The sequence below is a fragment of the Notolepis coatsorum genome (assembly GCF_963971535.1).
Source record: "Notolepis coatsorum genome assembly, chromosome: 8".
NCBI classification, from domain to species: domain Eukaryota; kingdom Metazoa; phylum Chordata; class Actinopteri; order Aulopiformes; family Paralepididae; genus Notolepis; species Notolepis coatsorum.
In genome coordinates this window covers 30,439,834-30,467,499 of record NC_140172.1, presented here as the reverse complement: position 1 = coordinate 30,467,499, position 27,666 = coordinate 30,439,834, and the positions used below count along the sequence as shown (strand labels likewise).

Sequence of the window (27,666 nt, the reverse complement as noted above, 5' to 3'; positions counted from 1 at the left end):
TCTTGAATTATCTTATCCCACTGGCAGATAATTTAGCTTTTTTCTGATTGGTCAATTTAATCTTGTTTTAAGAAAACAAGATTTTTTTTTGTATCCACTTTTTCTCCTTATTTTTCTATTTTTCTCCCATCCCAATTTTGTATTGCCAATTCTCCCCTCCCCTGTCTTGAACATTGCTAAACTATGCCCCCCACTGGTCGGTTGTAGTGAGGATAGAAGCCTTGCATCACGTGTCCCCTCCGGTACACGAGGAGGCAGCCTGTCGCATCTTTTCACCAGACAGCGTGGACTCTCAGTGGCGAGGAGTAACGCGTGGGAGGCTCACGCTGCCCCCGATACTTCCTGTCTCTACTGTACAGGCGTCACCCAACCGACCTGTAGGAGTCGCTGTCCACAACGTCCATGATGTATGTCATACATGTCATGATATATATCTGTATGTTGTGTATGTCATAAATGTTATGAATTGAAAATGGGGGACCCTGATGTAAACAAGACGGAAGTCTTTCTCTGGTCTGCATCCCCTTAACAATTGTGTGTATTGAGCTGTACTGTATTGTACCCATACTGCAATCTGTTAATAACATTTTCAATCAATCAATGAATCAATCAATCAACACTAGCTGAAACTACTGTTTGGGCTTGAGGGGGGAGGGGCAGAGCGTACTACTGTGAAGGAAGGGTGCGCTGCATTTACAACACTAGACAAAATGAGAGCAACGTGGCATGCAGCACAATAATCATTGTATCTTGATTGTCTTGTTTTCATGAGCGTGGGAAGCCAAAATCTTAATTGAAATTGAAACTCCAAATCGCCCAGCCCTAAGTCACACTCACAAACTTATTTTGATTACATTTAGAAGGGGGGAAAAAAAGTACATTTTGATTACCATTGTTCTTGTACATGACTTTGTATACATATTTTTTTTCTTTTTGTTTTTGCTTTTAAATATAAAAATAAATAATAAAAGATGCCCCAGGCAGATGAGACATTCCACACCCAAGAAATCCACATGTGAGCATGGGGACCTGTTCTGTTTTCTGTTTTTGGATGATTTTTGAGTGATGGGGAAAGAGGAAGTAGTGAAGCACCTAGAAGTGCTGACCATGGCCAGTAGTACAATGATTTGACACACTCATAGCCTCGATGCATAACATAAATACATCAAGCCATTGTTCTAATAATAAAATAACTTTTTTTATATATTTATTTGATATTTGTAAAGACTTTCTTTTTCTTAACACACCTGTCTTGGGGCCACATTGCTGACATGAGTTTCTTTTGTTTTCTTTACAGAACTTCCTGAGTCGGAGTACCTTAGTGTCGCCGAGGCCACGTGGTTGGCTCTCAACGTGGTGTCAGGGGGCGGGAATGCCACCAACTCGCAGCCAATCGGAGTCACTAAAATCGCAAAATCGGTCATCGCTCCTCTGGCTGACCATAATATCTCTGTGTTCATGCTGTCGACGTATCAGACTGACTTTATTCTGGTGAGTGGCCATTCAGTGTTGATGGCTTGAGTCGGCGTGTTGTATTTGTCAATCGAACATGGTAGAGTGGACGTATATCAAAGGGATAGTTTACTTTTTAATAAAAGGGTTTGTCACGAACTGGCACAACAAAAGGGGTGAAATGGCGGAATCTATACGGTTATTATTTTCTTCAGCTAATATCTTCGTTGGGACAGGGCTGTTCATATGGATCCAATGTTTTACATCATACAGTATCTCCACAAGTATACAAGCTTTTGAACCAGGGGGCGGAGCCAAATGGAATGTCAATTCTGCTGTCGATAGACCTTTTCTAACTTGACAGCATTCTAAATAGGTCCCTTTTGTATTTCCTGTTGCAATGTTTGTTAATGCAGGTGCCAACAGGAAATAAAGCCAAAGCTGAATAGCAACTGAATCCTTCTGAAATAGCTATAATTTCTACTACCATTATATAAAACACTAGAACACCGGTGCAACACCTCCCAGTTTGAAAAATGTTAAGTGAACTACCCCTTTAAGCTAAATATAGATTTTAATAGATACACAGATTTGAGTGTTTTCTTTTTTCTTTTCCTTTTTACTTTCCTGATGGAACACTTTTATGGGCAGAATATATATATTAAAAGAATATTTAAAAATATATTTACTTACTCGTAGCATGCACAAATGCTTGCATTGACTTGTCTATTGAGTTACCACTGTTCCAACCCTGTTTATTTTCACAATGCTCAACATGAAGAAGCAATATGGCCGTGGATATACAGTACTGTACCTTGCAATCTTCTCGGTCTGGGAAGAATCTTTTCATTTCGTAGAAGTTGCCTAATCGCATCAGTCCTTTCTCATGACTGGGCCCTGTCTGGCCACAGGGATTTTTTTTGTATTGCCTCACTAAGAAGGGAGGGCTGGATCCCCCCCGGTCTGTTTATGAAAATGAAAGAAAGAAAGAATGAGAGAGAGAACCCGTGTAGCTTGTTGTTATGTAAGGAGGATCAGCTGGAGTTCCAGGTAACATTCATGGGTTCAGTTCTCCTTCTCTACGCCAGCTGCTCCCAGACACCATCTAATCACCTCCCACAGCACTCTCCTAATCTCTTTGTGTTTCCTGGTTTCATGGTCATCTTTCTCTGTGTTTGCCCCTTTTCTCCTTTCTCTCTCTATCTCTCTTTCTCTCTGTTTGACTTTTCTCTCCTTTCTCTCCTTTTCTCTCTTTCTCTCTCTTTCTTGCTCTCTCTCTCTCTCTCTGCATATCTTTTATTTATCCATGTCCCTGTCTCACTCTGATTGCAGTATTAAGGGACTAAGCCAGGCTGTAAGAGTGACAAGGATTTGTGTGTGTATGCGTTTGTGTGTGCGTCTGTCTGTCTGTCTGTCTGTCTGTCTGTCTGTCTGTCTGTCTGTCTGTCTGTCTGTCTGTCTGTCTGTCTGTCTGTCTGTTTGTGTCGGTGTGTGTTATGATCATTTGTGTTACATAAACCGCGAGGCCTGACCCCGATGTTGTTCTCTGCCCTGATGGAATAAATGTAACATGTTAATAATGGTGTCTAAAGTCAGTGTGTTTGTACCTTGTGATGGTCAAGTTAGTTTAATAACTCCTCCTCACAATAGTTCAGTTGCAACTAAATAGACCAAATACAATATCTAACAATTCTCTGGAGCCCTTTCGAGCGTCGGACATAATGTTGTGGGGGGCTGAGTTATTACTTTGGGCAGATCTGCTCAAGTAGAATCAGACTGCCGTGTCCACGTGTAAAATGGCTTCCTCTCACTTCAGCCAGGGAGCAGAGTTTGCTGAGTAATGTCATGACAGAGGGCATGCTGGGACTTGAAATGGATAGCTTAAGCATTTTATTAGAACAATAGTTTGAACTTTGAACTGACTGTAGGGATCTTTATTTGAATGTGTTTTTTAAGAGCCCAACTTTTAAGCACAGTGTATTATCTTGAGTTTTGATCATCAAATGTTGGCTTGCTTGCCGATCATTTTCTATTAATAGTAATCAATATTAATTTCCATGAACATCCATCTTCAAGTAATTTGCTGTAACTCTTGAAATGTAATTGATTTGTTAATTTGCAACCTGTATGTATGCTTGTTCTTGTACCGCTGCACACAGATGAATATGGGTGTCTCTTGTTTTGCATTAGACTCAAAAGACATTTCGCAATACATCTTTGTGTATTCTTTGCCTCACTGAAAAAATCTCAGGATGAGTGAGTCTTTCTTAAAATGTTCGGACAACATTTTTGTATTCTGCAGGTCAAATGTCAAAAAATCAACCCACACCTTTTACCATCCTCAGGTTCGAGAGAGAGACCTGCCCATGGTCATGCACACGCTGTCTTCCGAGTTTACCCTGATGAGGGTGGTCAATGGAGAGACTGTTGCTGCCCACAGCCTAGGAGTCACCAACGGATTTGTAAAGCCCAAGCTCGGTAGGCGCTGATGTACTTCATATTCATATGGCAAAATACAGATACTTCCATCTGTGTCATCAAATCATGGAATTTTATTATTTTTTTATCTACTTTTTCTCCCATTTTTCTATTTTTCTCCCATCCCAATTTCGTATTGTCCAATTCTACCCTCCCCTGTCTCGAACGCTGTTAGGCCATGCCTCCCACAGGTCGGCTGCAATGTGGACCAAGCCTTGCATCACGTGTCCCCTCCGGTACACGAGGAGGCAGCTGTCGCATCTTTTCACCTGAACAGCACGATCTCTCAGCGGCGAGGGTCTGCGTGGGAGGGACACGCCGCCCTCGTTGCTTCCTGATTCTGCTGCGCAGGCGCACCAACCGACCTGTAGGAGTCGCTGTCCACAACGTCGGATCCCCACCCACCAGCTTCCCACCCCCTAATACTGCCAATTGTATTAGTATGAACGACCAGCCAAGCTGGTAGCAACGCCGAGAGCTGGGCTCGAACCCAGCATCTCCTGCATTAGTGGCGAGCACCTTGCCCACTGCGCCACTTAGCCGCCCCAATCATGGGATTTTTGTAGTACATTCTGATATACAATTTTGTCAAATTTAAAGTGTTAATCCTAAAGGTAAAAATCTGTAACACAGTCAAACGGTGACCTCTAGGCAAAAGTGCCCTGCTTGGTATTATAAATTAAAATGATATAATAGATTATAAATAAAAAGACAATATTTGATTGTTTTTCCTCACTGGTATTTTTGTTGCAATAGCCATTCAATGTATTTGCGTTCTGTAAGTGCTTCTCTATACTAGTTTCCATTGGTGGTGGCAGCCATTTCCACCAAATACGCAAATATAATGCTTGCACAGGAAATGATGCATGTTAAATGCGGAAGATAAGAGCCGCTGTTGGAAAGGCAAGTGGTGACGGTGGAAATCTGGTATCTGCAGTTTGAAAACACAATGATGTTACCACCAGTCACCACAAAAAAAAGTTAATATTATAAATCTTTTTTTATTTTACAAAGTGTGATGAAAAGTGGTTGGATTAACACTATCTAATGTGGTTTTCCATACCTTAGCAGTTGTTATATTTATCGAAAAACATTCCATCTTTAAAAGTCAAAGGCAAAGTCTTTTTTCATCAGACGTGCTTCAAATAAGTACAATGACAGTGAAATGTCATATGATATTTATTTTCTTTCTTTCTTTATTTTATATTGCCCAGCCTTAAAGGGGAATTCCACCCATTTTACAAATGCATTAGACCTAGAATGTATTAAAAGGTTGACCTGTTTAATCTTCGTTTAAACAAGCAAGTTAGGAAGGTATTTGTTTACAGCAGTGGCCATGGGAACTATTGCCTGATTAACTCAGACTTCCATTTCACTTCATTATTCAGTCGGCTTCAGATGTTATTCTTCTGGTCAACAGACCGGTTGTGGGTTATTCTGCCTAGTAACAGATGCTGATTGGTACAGTTGAAGGTCCAACCAGAGAAAGCACCAATCAGGGTAGCGGGACCAGATAATAATTCAAATAGGCGGTTAGTGATTCAGGGGCTGGATCCAGGCAAGGGGAACTAATTACTAGGAGATCAATGTTCACACACACACACACACACACACACACACCTGGAAGTTACACAATACAAGCACAATCCTCCATTGTCAACTATTCAGCTTTTCTGGAGCAGTACGATGTTAAGGGGTTTGCTCAAAAGCACTTCAAGAGTATTCCAAGGACCTTGGAATTGGAGTGTTCAAAAATACATTAAAATGCACACAAGTGCACCCACAAATATACAGCATAATAAAACATTAAAAAGCAGATAAATTAAAACAATAGAATGGCCAAGGAAAGCACATAAGTAAAACACACCGCGAGTCTGAGGTCCTAACTGTTTCTGGGAGCTGATTCCACAGTTGTGGAGACAATTCCACACAGAACATAAAAACATGATCATATTACATTATAGTAAAAAAACAATATCCACAACAATGACTACAGCATTCTCATTCAGCACAGCACAATATCTTAACAAACTACTCATATGGGACCTGCTCAGATTAAACACACTGCACAAGCCAGCTTGTTCTATGCCCAGTCATGCACACATTGCTTCAGTCAAATCCACACTTCAGGGCTTTCCCTAAACAATTGTATAGGGGCACAGCGCCACTATGACAAAGCGCCAGTGCCACCATGTGGTTACATTCATTATTATTATTATTATTACATTTTTAAAAGTTTTTAAATGTTCTTTTGCAGTGAAAGCTTGGGGCCAGCTTAGAAACGGATAATGTCATTGTCTAATACATACATGATTGCTCGGTCCTCTATTCTACTCTGTGTGTGTGTATGCATGCATGTGTGTTTGTGTTCAGCGTTCATCTATTACGCAACCTTATACACTGTACTTAATGTTTTTAAGTTGCAGGAACTTACAGCAAATGGCTTTCTTTATTGCAATATTTTTGCCTCCTGGACGGGGGGCGTGTATATTTTCCCTAACGGAGTTGCACTTCCGCGTTCGGTTTGCGCAATCTGATTGGCCACTGAGGAGTAACGCGATTGGCGCTGAAAAAAACGTCAGTGGCCAATGAGATCGCTCAAACCGAATGCGGAAGTGCAACTCCGTTAGGGAAAATATACACGCGGAAGGGGGGGGCATATCCCCCCACCCCCCCTCCGGACCACCCCCTAGTTGCGACTCTGCACCATCTTATTTGAAAATCTTATGGAAAGCCCTGCACAATTTTCAGATCATTATCCATAAGTCCTTTCAATATCCAGAGTGCCTCTTTGTTATATTGTTACCAGTGACGTCTCATGAATCCCATGTTTGTGTTCCAGTGCCCCGTCCCATCATACACCCACTGTCCAGCCCCAGCAACATGTTCTGTGTGACCAGCCTGGATCCAGACACCCTCCCCTCAGTGGCCACCCTGCTGATGGACGTCATGTTCTACTCTGGAGGGTGAGTTCTAAACATTTAAAAGGCACAATAAGTCGTTTCAGCCTCTAGGTGTCACTAGAGCGCCACAAAAAGAATGTGTGTTTTATATGGGCTGAAACATCATTATTTCATGTTGACTGATCAAACTTTCAAACTAGGCATTGCGGATCAAATATGTCTCGATCTGGCAATACCATATCGATTGTACTACTAAAATGGTAAATTACTGGATGGACTGCATTTATATAGCGCTTTTATCCAAAGCGCTTTACAACTTGTGCCTCACATTCACCCATTCCATGCAAGGTGACAACCTGCTCATCGGGAGCAGTTAGGGGTTAAAGGGGACATGCATTATAAGTGCCTTTTTTCTGTGTTTAGCATGGTTTTATAGTAATACAGGTTAGTATCAATGGGTCTGTGTCTCTAATTACCATATTGACTCATCAGTCTAGTCTCGAGTTCACGAGATCCTCCCTCACTCAAGTAAACTGTTCTGATTTGACGGTTTCCGTGACGTTAATATAGCATTGATTTGCATAGCTCCGCCCCTGGTTGTACTCACCTCCACCGCCCACATCAACCATTATAGTGCAGAGACCAGAGACCGCATTGTAACCCGACACTTCCTCAAACGGGGTTTGACAGGCAGAGAACGAGCGAGAGGGAGAGAGAGAGAGAGGGACGGCGGGAGGGACTGCAGAAGTGTATGTAAATGTGTGTGCGCCATCTCTCTCCCTTGTCGGACACACACACACACAAACTTGACTGCGCGTGTGTCGGGGACGTAGGCATAGTGTAACCCGACACTTCCTCAAACGGGGTTTGACAGGCAGAGAACGAGCGAGGAGGGAGAGAGAGAGATAGAGAGAGGGACGGCGGGAGGGACTGCAGAAGTGTGTGTAAATGTGTGTGCGCCATCTCTCTCCCTCGTCGGGGACACACACACACATACACAAACTTGACTGCGTGTGTGTCGGGGACGCATCTCTCCTCTCTCTCTCCCTCATCGGAGCATTACAAACAAACTTGACTGCGTGTGTCAGGGACGCATCTCTCCTCTCTCTCTCTCCCTCCCTCTCCCTCTCTCTCTCGCTTGCTCGTTCTCTCTCACTCTCTCGTATGTATCACGCTGTGTGGGTGACTGTCACTGAAAGCGCTTATGGGTGGAGCCCATCCAATAACAGGCTGAAATCCTGAGGCTGGAAAATTATGCTTTTGAGTACTCCATTAGAAATATAAAACAATGATTTTTTTTTTTTTTTAAATAAACCTTACAGATGTCTTCCATAGACTCACAGGAATTGTGTAAAGTTGGCCAAATAGTGCAAGGAATAGCAATGCATGTCCCCTTTAAGTGTTTTCATCAAGGACACTTTGACACGCTGCCAGCACGAGCCAGAATCAAACCGGGAACCTTCCGATTGCCAGACGACCACTCTACCTCCTGAGCCACTGTTGCCCCGAGGCTACTCTGCTACACTCACCCTATTTTGATCTTGTAAAATGGGCTAAAATGTATGGGCGTGTAAATTTTGTGTTAATCGGGTGTTAACACATTCAGAGCCACGCCCATATGACCAAATTAGGTCTAGATTGCCACCGCTTTAATCAATGGGAGGACGGGGATATTTGCGAACGCTTAAACTATATCTTAAATTATGGCTATGGGTCTAATACACCCGTCGCTTATCAATGACTTGCTTGCAGTCAACATGTACGAAACGGATTGTTTTTTCATCTGTACATTTCCGTTTTATACCGTTTTGAATACAAGTATAGTTTTGGAGATTTCTAGTAATTCCAGAGAAAGACACGATAATAGCCCTTTAGTGGAATACACAAAACACGTTGTAATTTTTCGGCTGATTTATGAATAGTTTTCAAATAAACGCTAGATTATCGATAGTATATGTGTCCTCATGTACGAAGAGAAGCGGGGTCTGAAAAATCGCATCTCCGTACTTTGGTCGGCGCGAACCTCACACACACACAAACACACACACACACACACACACACACACACACACACACACACACACACACACACACACACACACACACACACACGCTCCGATGGCGGAGAAAGGAACATCTGATTACCCCAAGATTCGTAACATAAAGGCCTTACCTCACATCTGATGTCATGCAAAAAGATTAATCCAATTCCTGATCGCCATTCCAAATATCGATTGCGTCCATTGATCCAACGTTATAGTCCAAAACACATAATCCACGATGCTTCCAGTCCCCCCAGTCAATGCAATAGTATCCAGCTGCATGCCCGAGAAGTAAAACCTGGACCGGACTTATTTTTTGATGCACAGTCCCAGCCAATCCAATCCAATGATGTGCAATACCATCCGGGAGACGATAGGCGGCGGTATTTGCCCTTTGCGAGCTCAGACCCATTCCCAACGGCAGGCTGGATGGATGAAAAATGTATGGATATCGTTAATAAAAGAAATAACGATCAAAACCCGACTATACTCGTGGTTGGCACTGAATGGGTTAATGTAGTGAAATCCAGAATGATCTGATAAGTGCAGATGATATAAAAAAAAACTTGAAAAAGGTGATTGCTGTTGATCAATAATTGATTTTGGAACACATTTTTCAAATAGAAATATACACTTTTGATTGAAGAAGCACCAATCGCACACACAATGAAAAAAGACATCAAATAGATGCAAAGTCACATTGCCAAATGCCATCAAAAATATAATATTTTGACACACACATATTACACCTCTGGGCATGAGCAATATACAGAAGGCAGCTGCCTGGGGCACCAACTGGCTATGTCTTTTAAAAAATGTTAAGCTTTCCCATGATGGGCGCTGACGCAGGGACGTATGACAGAACGACACATTAGAATGACAGAGACGACAAAAGAAAGGGACAAGAGGAGAAGTGATCTAAAGGAGGACAGAGGTACATCACCATGGGCACCTAAGGATGCCTACTAAACGAACCGCCTCTGCGTCATGAGGACTTTTAACGCCAACGCTGTCCACTTGACCTACGGACGCAATGCCCTCCTCTTTTCTCCTGGACACATTCCACTCCTGTCTTGGCACGGTCCAATCTGCTGTTTGGGGATTTAGCAGAGAAAAGAGTTGGATGTCGATGGGATCAGTTGATTTCTGAGCAGAATGGTGAGAGCGAGAAGGGAAACGACTTACTACACCATCTAAAAGGTTGCAGGGTAATGGGGCTGGGTTCCCCTGGTGCAGGGTAATGAGGCTGGGTTCCCCTGGTGCAGTGTAATGAGGCTGGGTTCCCCTGGTGCAGTGTGATGAGGCTGGGGGGTGCAGTGTAATGAGGCTGGGTTCCCCTGGTGCAGTGTGATGAGGCTGGGTTCCCCCGGTGCAGTGTGATGAGGCTGGGTTCCCCTGGTGCAGTGTGATGAGGCCGGGTTCCCCTGGTGCAGTGTGATGAGGCTGGGTTCCCCTGGTGCAGTGTGATGAGGCTGGGTTCCCCTGGTGCAGTGTGATGAGGCTGGGTTCCCCTGGTGCAGTGTGATGAGGCTGGGTTCCCCTGGTGCAGTGTGATGAGGCTGGGTTCCCCTGGTGCAGTGTGATGAGGCTGGGTTCCCCTGGTGCAGTGTGATGAGGCTGGGTTCCCTGGTGCAGTGTGATGAGGCTGGGTTCCCCTGGTGCAGTGTGATGAGGCTGGGTTCCCCTGGTGCAGTGTGATGAGGATGGGTTCCCCTGGTGCAGTGTGATGAGGCTGGGTTCCCCTGGTGCAGTGTGATGAGGCTGGGTTCCCCTGGTGCAGTGTGATGAGGCTGGGTTCCCCTGGTGCAGTGTGATGAGGCTGGGTTCCCCTGGTGCAGTGTGATGAGGATGGGTTCCCCTGGTGCAGTGTGATGAGGATGGGTTCCCCTGGTGCAGTGTGATGAGGATGGGTTCCCCTGGTGTGTATTGAGTTTATTAGGATCCCCATTAGCTGTTGCATGACAACAACTAGTCTTCCTGGGGTCCACACAAAACATAAAACATTACATTCAACAAGACTTTTACAGAACAGTAAATAAATAGAATAAAAACTGATTTCCAAAGTCCATTTCCCTTCAAGCATTGACTTTCATATTTTCCATCATATACCACTTATTTTCTGATTTTCATTTCATTGGAAAGAACATAATGATGATAATAATGATAATAAAATAAGAATAAAGTACTTATATCTGCATTTACAGATGCCAGCCTACAATTATCGTAACACTTTCATTGCCAGCCATGCGGTGCGCCTTGAATGCCACCACCCACTTCAATGATGGAGCTCTCATATTTGCAAACGCATAAACTATGTCTTAAATTATGGCTATGTGTCTAATCTGGCCGTCGCTTATCAATGACTTGTTTGCAGTCAACATTGTCGAAACGGATTGTTTTTTAATCTGTTCATTTCCGTTTTATACCATTTTGAAAAACGCTATTTTTTTGAAAATTTCAGGAAAATATAAAGATTCTGTGATAATCGCCCTTTACTGGAATATTCTGGAATACACAAAAAACAGTAATTTTTCAGCCTATTTATGAATCGTTTTTCAAATAAACGCTAGATTATCGATAGTATATGTGTACTTATGCACGCTATAGAAGCGAGCTGAAAAATCGATTATCTCATTTACCTGATCAGCACACTCACACACATAGGGCACATGTTTATCTCTGTGAAAAAAGCTCTGATTATCCTAAGACTGGTAAAATAGATTCCTTACCTCAGATCAGATGTTCTCCAAAAAGATTATTCTAATTCATGATCGCCATTCCAAATATCGCGTTTATTGATCCAACTGGGTACTGGAAATATGTATTCCACGCTGTTCTGGAGCTCGGCAATGAATCCGATCGTCTCGGGTGACTTGCCTGAGAAGTAAAATGAAGAAGCAGGATTTCCCCCACCCCCCCATGTGTTTCATTAAATCCATTCCAAAGGGGTGCAGTACCACAGGGAGAGACGATAGGGGGCGGTATTTTCCCAATGGAGCTCAGAGAGAGTTTGCAGCACTAACGTGAGGCTAGATCAATGAAATATGAATTCAAATCGCTAATAAATTTAAAAAAAAAAAAGCGAGATCTCTCGTCGTTGGCAATGAACGGTCGGCATGAACAAACGAGTATCTCGTTGTTGGCATTGAAAGTGTTAAGGTATAACTACCTGAAATGAAAATAAAAGAGAAGAATGAATCGCACTGATGAGGGCTCACGTGTGTGTGTGTGTGTGTGTGTGTGTGTGTGTGTGTGTGTGTGTGTGTGTGTGTGTGTGTGTGTGTGTGTGTGTGCTAGATGTGTCATTAACTTACGATATTTGGGTTTCTAGATGCCTTTTCATTTGTCTTTTGAAACTTGATTTTGTTTCTTCTTTAGAGGTGTGATCCGGCAAATTGTTCCATTCAGTCATGGCTCTATACAGCACTTTTCGTTGCATTGAGCCTGTTTTTGCTTTAGGGACTTGATGGCACCCTCTTGTAGCATGTCTCGTCTTGTATGTGTGTATTTCAGAGCTGGGTGTTAATTGGCTATATAGACACGTAGGATGACTCATCAGCTTGATATTTCTTAAAAAGACAAGGAGTGATACCGACGGTCAGCCTCTCTTGGACTGTCGACCAGGAGAGCTTGACATGCATTTTAGGGCAAGCCGAGCTGCTCTGTTTTGAACCAGCTGCAACTTTCCCAAGTCTCCCTTGTTTGCCCCTGACCAAATCATTGAGCAATAGTCAAGATGTGAAAGTACTAGAGTTTCAATGACTTGTTTGGTTAGTTGCGGTATTAAAAACTCTGAACACCTCCTTATTACGGATATATTTCTCCCCATTCTTATCACCACTGATTCTATGCGTCTCGTCCATGATCATTTGTTCACTAGAGTAACTCCTAGGAGCTTAGTTTCCTCCACCTGCTCAACCATTACATTATTTAACATTAGATTGAACTGCGGTTTATGACGTAGTACATGATTTGTTCCAAATACAATGCTTTTAGTTTTGTTTATGTTGAGCACGAGTTTGTTGCTATTCACCCATTTGAGTACCGTTTCCAGTTATTTGTTCAGAATCTCAGTTATCTCCCCAATTGTGCGAGCCTGTGTATATATTGTTGTGTCATCAGAGTACATGGAGACATGTGATTTTTCAAGAGCCAAAGGGAAATCCTTAGTAAAAATTGAAAATAGTAAAGGACCTAGTGAGCTCCCTTGGGGGATTCCACTCACCACACATCTAGCATCAGAGATACTGCCATTAAAATATACCCTTTGAGTCCTGTTATATAGATGGCTCTCTAGCCATGATATCGCCCTTCGGGCAAAGCCATAACACTCCAGTTTCACAAGTAGTATTTTATGATCTATCACATCAAATGCAGCACTATAGTCTAACAGTACTGCTCCCACCATGTTTTTATCATCAATATCATTCAACCATTGATCTGTCATTTGTGTGAGTGCTGTTGCTGTTGAGTGACCTTCTCTATATGCATGTTGATATTCACTCATCAGATTGTTTGCAGAGAAATAGCTTTGTATTTGGTTAAATACAATTTTTTCTAATAATTTGTTTAGCACCAGTGACAAGCTTATTGGTCTGCTGTTTGAGACATTGAAAGCGTTCTTTGGGTTCTTTGCGAGTGGAATAACTTTGGCTATTTTCCAGCTTTGCGGACATATATCACCACCCAGACTTATGTTAAAAATGTGACATATGGGTTCAGCAATGAGCTTTGCCACATTCTTTAATAGTAGTGTAATGAGGCTGGGTTCCCCTGGTGCAGTGTGATGAGGCTGGGTTCCCATGGTGCAGGGTAATGAGGCTGGGTTCCCCTGGTGCAGTGTGATGAGGCTGGGTTCCCCTGGTGCAGTGTAATGAGGCTGGGTTCCCCTGGTGCAGTGTGATGAGGCTGGGTTCCCCTGGTGCAGTGTGATGAGGCTGGGTTCACCTGGTGCAGTGTGATGAGGCTGGGTTCCCCTGGTGCAGTGTGATGAGGCTGGGGGGTGCAGTGTGATGAGGCTGGGTTCCCCTGGTGCAGTGTGATGAGGCTGGGGGGTGCAGTGTGATGAGGCTGGGGGGTGCAGTGTGATGAGGCTGGGGGGTGCAGTGTGATGAGGCTGGGTTCCCCTGGTGCAGTGTAATGAGGCTGGGTTTCCCTGGTGCAGTGTAAGGAGGCTGGGTTCCCCTGGTGCAGTGTGTGTGAGTATTACAAACAGCTACACAATGGGACCAGACACAGCTGAAGGAAAGGTTCAAGGGCCACAAGAAACTGGTGTTTCCTGCCCTCCTAGACAAACTTACCAGAGTTGTGTTGGCTATAAGTAAACCTTTCACCCTTACGTTTCTGGGCCCCAGGTTGATCTGCTGCGTCGGGCCCCAGGTTGATCTGCTGCGTCTCTTAAACTGAGACGGCAGTGACGTATGCCTTGAAAGACTTAAAGGAACACTGCAACATTATGGGAAATGCACTTTCCTCTCTGTGTGTTCAGTAGAAAGCTATCCAGCTGCACACTAGCTTAATTAATGGAAGCGGATACGGAACAGCTAGCCAAAAACGCCTCTCCCAGAGTTTTAAGCTAGGCTAGCCGTATTCTGTATAGAAATTCTGTCCAATTTCTGTGCAGTGATTGAGTAGGTAAAAAGCATAATATTACTATTCCACTGTAATATGTTTACAAGATCCAGTAATAACCAACCAGTAAGACACCAAATTATAGTTGAGTCCAGGGGAGGAAATTAGGCCACTTTACTGGCCAAATGCTGGTATTTTTTACGTTTGGCTGGTAAAAAAAATCAGATACCCGCCAGTTGGCTGGTAAGCCAAAAAGTTAGTTTCCTCCCCTGCTGGCGAGTATACAAAAAAATAAAACATTCTGCAATCACTGCACTGGCAAACGGTGCGCGTCTTCTGAGTGTTCGCTTTAGTTGACAGTGCCACGAGAGCACTGCACAAGACCACCCGCGGACATATAATGTTTAATAAACGTTTGCGCAGTACTGGCCAACCCGCGGACATATAATAATAAAAGTCCCGCGGTACTATAGCCATCAGGAGCACTCGCAAACAGATAACGTTAAACACAGCAGAAGATGGAAAACAGACAGACTGACCAACGGGGAACTGCATCCAACCCTAGTACAACCCTTGAGTATAAGTTACTAAGGACACATTTAAATCACAGAGGTGTAATGTTAGTCTACTGGAACTGTATACAGTGGTTAGCTTCTAGTTAGCGTTTTAGCTATAGCTGCTTGCTAGCTAACGTTAGCCCTGTGTGCTCAAAGCAGCCAGCTAGGTGTATCTGTTATGACTATAATGTTTCCAAAAAAGCACCGGACTACGACGTAAGGTTAGACATTTTATTTCATGCTCAAAAGCCCCTGGCTTGCACATCGCAGTCACGAAAGGGGCTAGCTCAACCAGTGCACTGTGCACAACAGCACACCAACCCAACTGACGTTACCACAACACTTGACGGTACTTCACAGCACTGTCGTAAGACCACCGTGCTGTCTTAAAGGCACAGTGTGCCTACCCAGATGCATACACAACATTGACACGGCTTGACATACAAAGAAGTAATTATCACAATTAGCGATTTTTTTGTCTGGTAAAAAATCTGTTTGGCTGGTAAAAAAAATCAGATACTCGCCAGTTGGCTGGTAAGCCAAAAAGTTTGTTTCCTCCCCTGGTTGAGTCTAAAGAACACAATAGTAACCATAACCACAATATGGCTGATTTTTTGCGAGGATGCCAGACATGTATCTTTTCAATCTGAAAATATTTGAGACGATCATGAAAATTCCCAGACTTCCCGTATAACCCAATTCCTTAAAATAGAACTGGTCGGGGCTCCCAAGTGGCGAACCACGTAACGTGCTGCGTTCCCCCCGCTCTGTCTCCCTTTCTTCCTCTCTCTCTCTCTCTCTCTACCGGACTGCCCGGTAGGTAAAAACTAGGGCTGTCCCCAACTAAGGATTTGGATGGTCGACTATGATTGGCCAAAATTTGCCGTTAGTCGACTATTGGTAGACTAGCTGAGCTCCTACATCACCCCACCCCATCCAGAGCCCTAAGGTCTGCTGACCAGCTGCTGCTGGAGGTGCCCAGGACCAGGCTTAAAACCAGGGGAGATGGAGCCTTTGCTGCTGCTGCCCCCCGACTCTGGAACAGCCTCCCCCACATAAGATCTGCCCAGAGCCTAGAGGTTTTTAAATCCTTGCTCAAAACACACCTCTTCTCCCTGGCCTTTGACCAGAGCTAGCCTAGCATTTACACACGACGTCCGCTGTCACCCTGGACTTTTTATCTAATTTTCTTGTCTCTTTTATTGCACTTTGCCCTTGCTTTCTTATATGTACTGTACTCTACCTTTTTTGTAATTCTAGTGTATTTTTATTGCATTGTATGTGTTTTTACCATGTTGTGAAGCACTTTGGTTTGGCTGTTAGTCATTTGTAAATGTGCTATATAAATAAAACTGACTTGACTTGACTTGACTAAAAAAAAAAAAGTATAATATTTTGTAATTCCTTTTTTTTTTAATTACATTTTTTACATTTTTTTGTATCATTCCATTTGGGCTGTGGGGGGTGCTTAATGTCTGAAGGAGTCGACTGAAGGCTTCTTGTCCTCTTCAAAAGCATGCAATTGGTCCACTGATGGATACATCTTGATATTTGTCTAGTCTAGTGTGTTCATTAGATGATGGTGAAATCCTCTTTCAGTGCCTCTGTGCCTGTTTTCGTAGGCAGTTAGCCTCTGGTATGCGTGCCATTAGCGTTAGCCACGCTTCTAGGCCTCTTTTCTTTTGGAAAGAATGATACAAAATATATATACGGTATACCGGTATTGTATTTTTTTATTATTATTTTTTTTTTTTTTTTTTTTTTTTTACTATTCGACTAAGAGGTTGGTTAGTCGACTACGGCTCCTTTCGACCGATTAGTTGACTAATCGACTAATAGGGGTCAGCCCTAGTAAAAACCAATAAAAAAAATCTACCAAAAACATAATAAAACAAAAATACTAAATAAATAGAACTAGTCACATTCATCTAAATGTATATAACTTATCTACAGTGTATGAATTGCTGTACCTTCCTATCCAGGCCCAAGGAGCCCGGGGCGTCCGGCGAGGACTCCAGTCACATCCGCTTCTTCTCCTTCTCCTTGATCGAGGGCTACATCTCCCTGGTCATGGACGAACAGACAACACAGAGGTAAACACCCAATTAGGGCTGACCCCTCGTGTGTGTGGTGTGTGTGTGTCTTAGTCAGCCAAAACATTGTCAAACAGTCGTCTTTTTCTTTGCGAGGTCAGAGGTAAAGTAGTCAAAACACCAATTTAGAGCTAAGCCCTCTTTGTTGACTACTCGGTCTGGTCTTAGCCCTTTCACAGTAGTGTGATAGTAAAGGGTTAACCTTCTGTAGTGTGTCAGTGAAAGGGTTAACCTGCTGTTGTGTGGCAGTAAAAGGGTTAACCTTCTGTGTATTGTCGCAGTGAAAGGGTTAACCCACTAAAGGCTTTGTTCATCAGTTAGAAAAATTTGCTTCATTCAGTTTCGACACTCATCATAATACTGTATTGGTCTGAATATAAGACAAACTCCTCTTCTTCAATACTCATATTTGGAAAAATACCTTTTTGATTAACATCTTGTTTTTATAAAGACATTTATTTTCTTTGGAAGATAATTCGGCACAATACGGTAATTAAACCATTTATAGTGTCAAATGGTTACACCGTTGTATTTGTCGGTATAGGCTCAGCTCTCAAGATGCTGTCAGTGCAAATCCCTGCAAGGCTGCAATGGATTTGGCTGAGAGCGCAAATAGAAATCCCCCCCCCCCCCCCATGGGCGCATCCTGAGCAGAGCCTTAGCAACCACATCTTTGGATTAGTGGTTTAGGAGCCGATTAATCGGGACAATATTTTACATTTTGAGATAATCGGCATTGGCCAAAAATGTCTACTGACACATCTTGCTTTTGTGTGTGTGTGTGGCTGTGTGTGTGTGGCTGTGTGTGTCTGTACTTCAATACACCAAGCTAACTTGGCTCAGTGTTTAATGACAAATTGTAGTGGATTCGTGGGACATAGAGCAGAGACTATCACCTTGTTGTCACCTCTAACCTTAACAACTTGGTAGATGATATGAGCAGGCGTGTGCGATGAGGATGAACAATTTAAAATGAGTACATTGCAGAGTGCAAATATTGACTCAGAATATTGTTTGTTTTATACACACTACTTGTTCTATAGTATCCCTGAGCGACTGATACAGCATGAACACTTGTCCCAGGCGACAGGGATGGGGAAACTCAACTGGAGTTACTGTTTTTCTTATGCATGGACTGATCCCATAATCTCCCAAAAAGGTGACAATCTGTGACCTTTCTTTATTACAATAATATGTATAAAATTACAATCTGTGTGTACAACGTTCTGCAAAATGCGTACATAAATACATCTATGTAGCTCATCCAGTTCAATAGCTTGTGCAATACTGACATTTTGTGCAAAAGGGCAATGAAACTGATGAAATAGATTGATGCAGGTGGAGGCCATGGTGGTGGAAGGAGTTTTAACCAGCGCCATTGTGCAGCATGACATGGAAGCTGCAACAGATTGCAGCCATGCACTCAATAGTGGGAGGCAGAACAGTTTAAATGGACCGCCCTGTTGACAGAATTTTAACCTCGTCGATTAGGGCTGTCAATTGTCCCTAAGAATACCATTCAAATAGGAATAGGCTGATATGAGGCAAATTCTAAATGAAATTTGAATGTTTTGCTGACACGTGCATTGTTGTATTCTTGAACCAATAGGAAAGGAAACTATCATTAGGCATCGGTCTCTGCTTTGTAACATCCATTTACTGGCTTGCATTATTTAGAGCTTATATAAGTTGCGCAGCAACTTCTCATCTCATTTGAAGATTCTGCTGTTAACGGCGGACCTATGCCAAACACTAAGAGAACTGAACGAGGACCCTACCCATCCAGCTATTAAACCAATGAATGGAACAAACTTCAAATATCTTGGTTCCTATGTTACCGTCAGCAGAAATAATTTTCTTTCCAGAAAGAGACAAGCATGGAATGCCTATAACAAACTCCTCCGATTCTGGCAGTCGTATATCTCTACTGCTACCAAGATCTCTTTCTTCAGGCCCTGTGTCGAAAGCATCCTGTTACATGGTGCTGAGACACGGACTATGAAGGAGGAGCTTCAAGACTGTCCGGACGGCAGACACACGATGTGTGTTAAGAAGAGATCTATGGTGAACTGCCTCCAATGACAACTATTGTAGCGCGTCGAAGGTCACTGCTATCATGCTAATACTATTGGATGTCCTTCTATGGCGGCTTCCCCAATCAATCAGAGGAAACGGGCCTCATACATTTCCTGACACAATCTCCAGGGACACAGGACTCATGATACAAGAACTGGGAGCAGGAATGACCGATGAGTTCCAGTGTAAAGGAGTGGCATCTGAGATCTCGACGGCAGTTGGAGGAGGACGAGGATGATGATGATGATGATCCGTTACTGCCACATTTTTCCAAAATTACGAAAAAGGGACAAGAACCAGTGATGCATTTTTCAGTTTACCTCATAGCAATGATTTCTTCTTATTCATTTAATTACATTTGAATTTGAGTTTGGTATTCAAATTCAGATATTTTCTTTTCAAATTTGAATATTGAAATTTATTCCGACAGCCCTAGTATTGATTATGATTGGTGCTGGTCAGAATGATTGGCGCATATGAATTCCATGTCCTGCATGAACTAATGCTAAAGCAACATCATCCTGCTGAATGTATAATTATTTCAATAATATTTCAAGTGTGAGTTGGCCACTGTCAGAAGTAGCTTTGTCTCCTACTGTAGCACTGAACTTCTTCTGTGAGAACCTTATCATTGGCATTGAGTTCAATGGTGTTTTGTTTTTATTTGTAGCATCTGCCTGCTTTCCGGACACTGCCATCTTCATTAGAACATTCAAGTTGTTATTTCCACTCAAAGTGATTGATTTGATTATTATTGTATTATTTTTGTATATTTATTTTGAACATGTAAATAAAACAAAAACAAATCATTAATCTCTAGCAATGAAATGAAAATAAGAAGAAAAAAGAACATAACTCAATTTACATTAAAGGAGTAGGAAGAAGTATACACAAGTATCCTTCAATTCAGACAGACTCTCCGTTGATTTTTGACAACATTTCTACTTCAGGGCCTGAATTTCATGTTTAGGTACCACAGAATACATCTCGAGTCAGATCAATTAAATTATACGATATATCGTCACCCATGGGAGCTTAGGTTCACCTCAGTCAACGTAAATTTTATCGGCTACGATAAGTACATGTAGCTGGCGTAGCGTTTCATATTGCAGCCGGCCCAGCCGGGGCATCGGCGAGACTGTCGGTTCATGAAGCTTGTATAGGTCAGTGGTGTCTCCAAGCTCTGTGGAGAGAGACCTTACATGGACTGAGCTTTCATTATCTTTCAAAGTATGCTGGGCCCCATTTGCGCCCTGTGTGCATATCACCAATATGCTGCCTTAAAGTGATGGGTCACCCATTTTTAGGGATATGGTTTATATCGGAAACCAAATAGGTATCTTTTAGTTTTATTCAGCAGCATCGGATGAGCAGAACTGAGCAGCTGTGAACAATTAATGATTATGTCGCTGTCTAGCAGTAAAGTTGTATTTTGTTTTGTTTGTTTGTTTGTTTTTACCATACAGGTTTGGTATATGCAGGTGCACACCAGCATTGAAATAGACTGCGGAAACAAAACGATTATTTTCCATTTTTCATATTTATCACTTTCGGTTTGTACAAAATTGGATTACCGTAGGAACCTTGTCTATAGAGACCAAATAATCAATATCGGTTATCGGACATAACGGATAATGTATTATTGGTAGGGGTGGGAATCACCAGTTTCATCATGATACGATACGATATCGATTCTTTGGACAACGATACGATATTTGCCGATATCACAAAGTCTCTCACGATACAATACGATACGATTAGATTCAGGTGCCTGCGATCGATATGAGATGATATCATATGCCCATTTAACACAATCAGTAACATTTAGATCAACAAAAAAAAGGTAATGAAAATATCATTTGACATTTGTATTTTTGAGCTCTTCCAGACATTTAAAGGAAAATCAATCTATTGTTTTTAATACAAATAGACCTCCTGTTCACTGTAAAGTGCCACGTTTTTATATATTGAGCTTTAAACTTTAAGCTACATTTTTTGGAACTCAAAACTCACAACCTCCCTCTCCCAAACCGTTCCTACAACAATTTGTTGATGTTGCATGATCATGTATAGGCCTACATTTATTATGTATTATATTGTTTATGTTTAAATAACATTTAAACATCAAACTCCTCTGACCTCATCTGGTCTTTCCAAAGACGCGCGCACACACACACACACACAGAAAGGGAGAATGCTATGCTGTAACATCTACACACACGGAGCTACTGCTGTTGTTCTTGGGCGGATATGAGACTCGCCACAGGATTTTCAAAATAAGAGTATCGATATGAATCGATCTTATTACATTGCATCGATCCGATTCGATTGTTGATAATTACATCGATGTATCGATCTGGATCGATGTATCGTCCCACCCCTAATTATTGGTTGGCAATATTGGCCAACATTTTCATCTCAGTGGGTGCTCAGTGCTCACACCTTATTTTCACATGGTGGTTATTACCTTCAGTGTAGCTAGTTGAACAGGAGAGATGCTTAGTGTAGCTAGTTGAACAGCAGTGATGCTTCAGTGTAGCTAGTTGAACAGGAGTGATGCTTCAGTGTAGCTAGTTGAACAGGAGTCATGCTTCAGTGTAGCTAGTTGAACAGGAGTGATGCTTCAGTGTAGCTAGTTGAACAGGGGTGATGCTTCAGTGTAGCTAGTTGAACAGGAGTGATGCTTCAGTGTAGCTAGTTGAACAGGGGTGATGCTTCAGTGTAGCTAGTTGAACAGGAGTGATGCTTCAGTGTAGCTAGTTGAACAGGAGGGATGCTTCAGTGTAGCTAGTTGAACAGGAGTGATGCTTCAGTGTAGCTAGTTGAACAGGAGTGATGCTTCAGTGTAGCTAGTTGAACAGGAGTGATGCTTCAGTGTAGCTAGTTGAACAGGAGTGATGCTTCAGTGTAGCTAGTTGAACAGGGGTGATGCTTCAGTGTAGCTAGTTGAACAGGGGTGATGCTTCAGTGTAGCTAGTTGAACAGGAGTGATGCTTCAGTGTAGCTAGTTGAACAGGGGTGATGCTTTAGTGTAGCTAGTTGAACAGGGGTGATGCTTTAGTGTAGCTAGTTGAACAGGGGTGATGCTTCAGTGTAGCTAGTTGAACAGGAGTGATGCTTCAGTGTAGCTAGTTGAACAGGAGTGATGCTTCAGTGTAGCTAGTTGAACAGGAGAGATGCTTCAGTGTAGCTAGTTGAACAGGGGTGATGCTTCAGTGTAGCTAGTTGAACAGGGGTGATGCTTCAGTGTAGCTAGTTGAACAGGGGTGATGCTTCAGTGTAGCTAGTTGAACAGGAGTGATGCTTCAGTGTAGCTAGTTGAACAGGAGTGATGCTTCAGTGTAGCTAGTTGAACAGGAGTGATGCTTCAGTGTAGCTAGTTGAACAGGAGTCATGCTTCAGTGTAGCTAGTTGAACAGGAGTGATGCTTCAGTGTAGCTAGTTGAACAGGGGTGATGCTTCAGTGTAGCTAGTTGAACAGGAGTGATGCTTCAGTGTAGCTAGTTGAACAGGAGTGATGCTTCAGTGTAGCTAGTTGAACAGGAGTGATGCTTCAGTGTAGCTAGTTGAACAGGGGTGATGCTTCAGTGTAGCTAGTTGAACAGGAGTGATGCTTCAGTGTAGCTAGTTGAACAGGAGTGATGCTTCAGTGTAGCTAGTTGAACAGGGGTGATGCTTCAGTGTAGCTAGTTGAACAGGAGTGATGCTTCAGTGTAGCTAGTTGAACAGGAGTGATGCTTCAGTGTAGCTAGTTGAACAGGGGTGATGCTTCAGTGTAGCTAGTTGAACAGGAGTGATGCTTCAGTGTAGCTAGTTGAACAGGAGGGATGCTTCAGTGTAGCTAGTTGAACAGGAGTGATGCTTCAGTGTAGCTAGTTGAACAGGGGTGATGCTTCAGTGTAGCTAGTTGAACAGGAGTGATGCTTCAGTGTAGCTAGTTGAACAGGAGTGATGCTTCAGTGTAGCTAGTTGAACAGGGGTGATGCTTCAGTGTAGCTAGTTGAACAGGGGTGATGCTTCAGTGTAGCTAGTTGAACAGGGGTGATGCTTCAGTGTAGCTAGTTGAACAGGAGTGATGCTTCAGTGTAGCTAGTTGAACAGGAGAGATGCTTCAGTGTAGCTAGTTGAACAGGAGTGATGCTTCAGTGTAGCTAGTTGAACAGGAGTGATGCTTCAGTGTAGCTAGTTGAACAGGAGTGATGCTTCAGTGTAGCTAGTTGAACAGGAGTGATGCTTCAGTGTAGCTAGTTGAACAGGAGTGATGCTTCAGTGTAGCTAGTTGAACAGGAGTGATGCTTCAGTGTAGCTAGTTGAACAGGGGTGATGCTTCAGTGTAGCTAGTTGAACAGGGGTGATGCTTCAGTGTAGCTAGTTGAACAGGAGTGATGCTTCAGTGTAGCTAGTTGAACAGGGGTGATGCTTCAGTGTAGCTAGTTGAACAGGGGTGATGCTTCAGTGTAGCTAGTTGAACAGGGGTGATGCTTCAGTGTAGCTAGTTGAACAGGGGTGATGCTTCAGTGTAGCTAGTTGAACAGGGGTGATGCTTCAGTGTAGCTAGTTGAACAGGAGTGATGCTTCAGTGTAGCTAGTTGAACAGGAGTGATGCTTCAGTGTAGCTAGTTGAACAGGAGTGATGCTTCAGTGTAGCTAGTTGAACAGGGGTGATGCTTCAGTGTAGCTAGTTGAACAGGAGTGATGCTTCAGTGTAGCTAGTTGAACAGGAGTGATGCTTCAGTGTAGCTAGTTGAACAGGAGTGATGCTTCAGTGTAGCTAGTTGAACAGGAGTGATGCTTCAGTGTAGCTAGTTGAACAAGAGTGATGCTTCAGTGTAGCTAGTTGAACAGGGGTGATGCAGTAGTGACACACTGCACTGCTCCTCTGCTTCCCTCTGACCCCGCAGCCACTCCAGTCACATTGGACAGCACTTAAAATGAGTCCTCGTGCACTGTAAATAAGAGAATAGCTTGTTAAAGAACAAATTGTAATGTAAATTAGATTACATAGTATTGATTGATTGATTGAAAAGTTTATTAACAGATTACAGAATGGGTACAGTACAGTACAGCTCAATACGTCTCTGATTATACTTACTTTAAAGCTTCTGTTTTTTTTTTATAGGGCAATGGAGTTTATTTAAGATAATTACTAGCTTTGGGGATGTGTTCACTTGTAGAGTTGGAGCAGGAAAGTTATCTATCAGCCCAATTTTATAACCACAGCAAAGCAGATGAATAGCACAAGGTGGATAGTATATATACTTACCAACAAATTACGTTTAGCAGGACAGTAGAAAAAGTTTTTTTCTATTGATTTTTTTCTCAGTGATGTAAATGATGTAAAATGGGTGATGCATCCCTTTTAATGAAAAACTGCCTTTTTCCTGATATTCTCTCAATGCATCTATCAACTGTACAGTATTTGAAATATGCTGTACACCTATCTGTTATTTAATATAAAACGGTTGCATTTGAAGAAGATCCATCGCCTCTATCCCCTCTGTACAGTGTCTGTGTAACATACGTGTGTCTCACCGTCTCTCGTCCAATCCTAGGTTTCCCAACAACGTCCTTTTCACCAGTGCTTCTGGGGAGCTTTGGAAGATGGTCCGCATCGGAGGACAACCTTTAGGATTTGGTGAGCACTATCCACTTCTAGCCCGGCTATTATTATTCATAAAGGTTGGTTTTGTGCTGCTGAACCAACTAAATGATGAATATATTGCTCCAGTGTAAAATTGCAATTCTCAGCACATCGAGGACCGGCTTCCCCCCCGAAGCCTGTCCAGACTTGAGCTCAGATCAGCATTTAATCACAGCTGGCTATAAATCAACCGTTTTGCTTCATTAAACCAAAAGGAAGATGAAAAATCGTCCAGCTGACTCCCAATTTGTGAATGATTAGATGATGTAGAGGGTGGCAAAAATGGAAGTGGAATGAAAAACGGAATGAATTACCTGCCAACAGAGATTTATTTGCTGTCATGTCGATGGCTGTATGTTATACTATGTGACGTTTAATCTGCCTTTTGTCAGATGAGTGCGGCATTGTGGCTCAGATATCGGAACCCCTGGCGACCGCTGACATTCCAGCTTATTACATCAGTACGTTCAAGTTCGACCACGCCTTGGTGAGTGATTCAGGAGTGATTGTTTTAGACGTCGAGAACCTCTGGCAGTGCCACTCACCAGCCATAAGTGTGTTTTTTTTTTCAGTATGGAGTTCAGTAGTCTTTCACTTTGATGGTTGAGGTGGCATTTTGTCGGGCACCCCTTACTTTCCGGAAGTGGATTTATACTTTACTGTATTGCAATAAAAGGCATGACTTCAGTGGCAAAATCATCATGGAAGTGTATCATTTAAACCCCCAGAAGAACTTCTACTTTTGTCTGATTCATCATCACAAATTACCAAGTCAGATGCTACATATTGTTACTGTTGACACTAATAACATGCAGTTATTTTCTTTCATGACGCGGGGCAGGACAGTAGAAGCTGACCTACTGGGTGAACTTAAGAGTGTGGGTAGAAGGGTTGGTAGTCTGGTTGTGTAGGTACTGAGGAGCCCTATGGCATGTGAGGGGGGCCACATGTAGGCCACCAGGAAATAAGGATAGGCCGCTCTCAGCTGCCACATAAGTTAATTATTGTGTGAAAAGTAGACCATTACACCAAACCAGAACAACTCCACAACAATAAAAAGATGGTAGTAATTTAACCCTTTGATCGCCGGGGTTGAATTCATAATTTACCATCCCTCGCCAGCCCTATTTAACATGGAGAAGTTCCCCTTCTTTGCAGGGCTATAACTTTTTAAATTGTATTGCTAAATTGACATTACCATGGCCCATTCAACGTCCTATATCTATTGTTCAGGGTGTAGCAACGTTATACTTTTTCATTCACATATTCATACTAAAATACGGTCTAAAGTATAAGTATGTTTTTATCGTTTTCTGCAGCTTTCTCCAGAATGTGATTTATAGCCCTAAATGCATTATATTGATGATTGTATACAGTTTGATAGCAATCGGCGCGAGATAAAAAATGTCAAATGGACGTACTTCTAGAAGTTACTACGTATGATCTGATGTTGACCGGATGGGCGGGGGGTCGTTTATAATTCTGTGGGCAACGTTATATCATTCATCTAGTGTGGGTGATATGATCATTGGAGCAGTTAGTATAGAAGACATTACAAAATAACGCTGAAACTCACCGTAGCTTCCTCTCGCCGTTGGGAGATGAGCGTGGAACAGAATTTTTTCTATTATGGGATATAGAAATACCCGATCCATTTCCAGGTTGTATAATAGTATATACGTCCAAATCATGTTGTTTATCGAGTTATTGGCAACGGATCGATATCCTGTCGAGCTCGAGTCCCGGGACCTATAGCGAGTGATCGGACCAAATTGAAATGAGCACCAGCTTCCACTTCCCTGTTTCTTCCCTGGGCGATCTGCCGATCGGCCACCAGATGGCGCTCTTGAACCGTTAGAGAGTTGACAGGGGCTCACCAGTACATATGTCTCCGGGGGAGAAATATGATTTTGATCACAGATTTTTGAAATATTGATATCAAAGACGCTGTCCAGCGTCATCGGCAGAATAAGCATGGCGGGGAATGACGTGTTTCAGCGTCAACAGCGATTAAAGGGTTAACAGCCAGCGTGCGTCAACAGCGATTAAAGGGTTAACAGCCAGCGTGCGTCAACAGCGATTAAAGGGTTAACAGCAAGGTAACTGCCCACGGATCTACCCTTAACATCAAAACGGACGGCCCCCGATGGAGCCAAAAACCCAGCAGTAGCTTTGCAATAGTTTCCAAATACTTTGCTAGGTAATGGTATTCTTCTTTCACTCACTCACTCACTCACTCACTCACTCTTTGCCTCTCTGCCCCCCTAGTGGCGGCTCACAGGAATTTCACTTAGTTTATTTTGTGTGCGTTTGCTTCACATCTATAACACCTAATCCTAACCCGCTGTCTCTCGCAGGTTCCTGAGGAGAACATCCAGAGTGTCATCAGCGCCCTAAGGACCAACGAGAGCACGGGACAGTGAGAGAGGGGAGGAGGGGACGACAAGGAAGAGACAATGGAACGACCGTTTCGGGACATTGTGTTCACGCGTTGATTTTATCAAGTGAAAAAGAGAAGGAAAAAAAATATAGTGCCACGAGCTTCTTGGTGGAACTGCTGTGGTAGGAGGAGGGGAACGAGTGCTCTTGGAAGAACAGTGTGGAGACCACAGCTGGTGTCTCAGAAGGAACAGGAGGTGAGACTGTGTGTAGGGAAGCCGTGGTTCCTCCCGTTAGTAACTTACCTGTGCCAAATATGCTACCAATCCTGCCCCGGCGATTCTCCACTCTCTCATGCCCCCAAAACAACACCGGTCTCTACAGGGACCCAACACTAGGAGTGTTTTGCACTGTTTATTTTAGCTCTCTTTCTTTCTTTCTTTCTCTCATATTAGTTTCTCTTGTTCTCTTTTC

At 42.9% G+C, this 27,666-nt stretch overlaps 1 protein-coding gene across 1 annotated transcript in view; it reads left to right on the top strand.

Moving 5' to 3' along the window:
* Positions 1 to 27,617, top strand: part of castor2 (cytosolic arginine sensor for mTORC1 subunit 2) — a 70,407-nt gene extending 42,790 nt beyond the window's left edge. The window contains exons 3-9 of the mRNA XM_084319672.1: positions 1,298 to 1,491; positions 3,798 to 3,930; positions 6,773 to 6,896; positions 16,986 to 17,096; positions 24,725 to 24,807; positions 25,206 to 25,300; positions 27,171 to 27,617. Of these exons, the coding sequence (XP_084175798.1) occupies positions 1,298 to 1,491; positions 3,798 to 3,930; positions 6,773 to 6,896; positions 16,986 to 17,096; positions 24,725 to 24,807; positions 25,206 to 25,300; positions 27,171 to 27,236 (806 nt within the window). The 3' untranslated portion in view covers positions 27,237 to 27,617. The remainder of the gene's footprint in view (positions 1 to 1,297; positions 1,492 to 3,797; positions 3,931 to 6,772; positions 6,897 to 16,985; positions 17,097 to 24,724; positions 24,808 to 25,205; positions 25,301 to 27,170) is intronic.
* Positions 27,618 to 27,666: the final 49 nt, after the last annotated feature.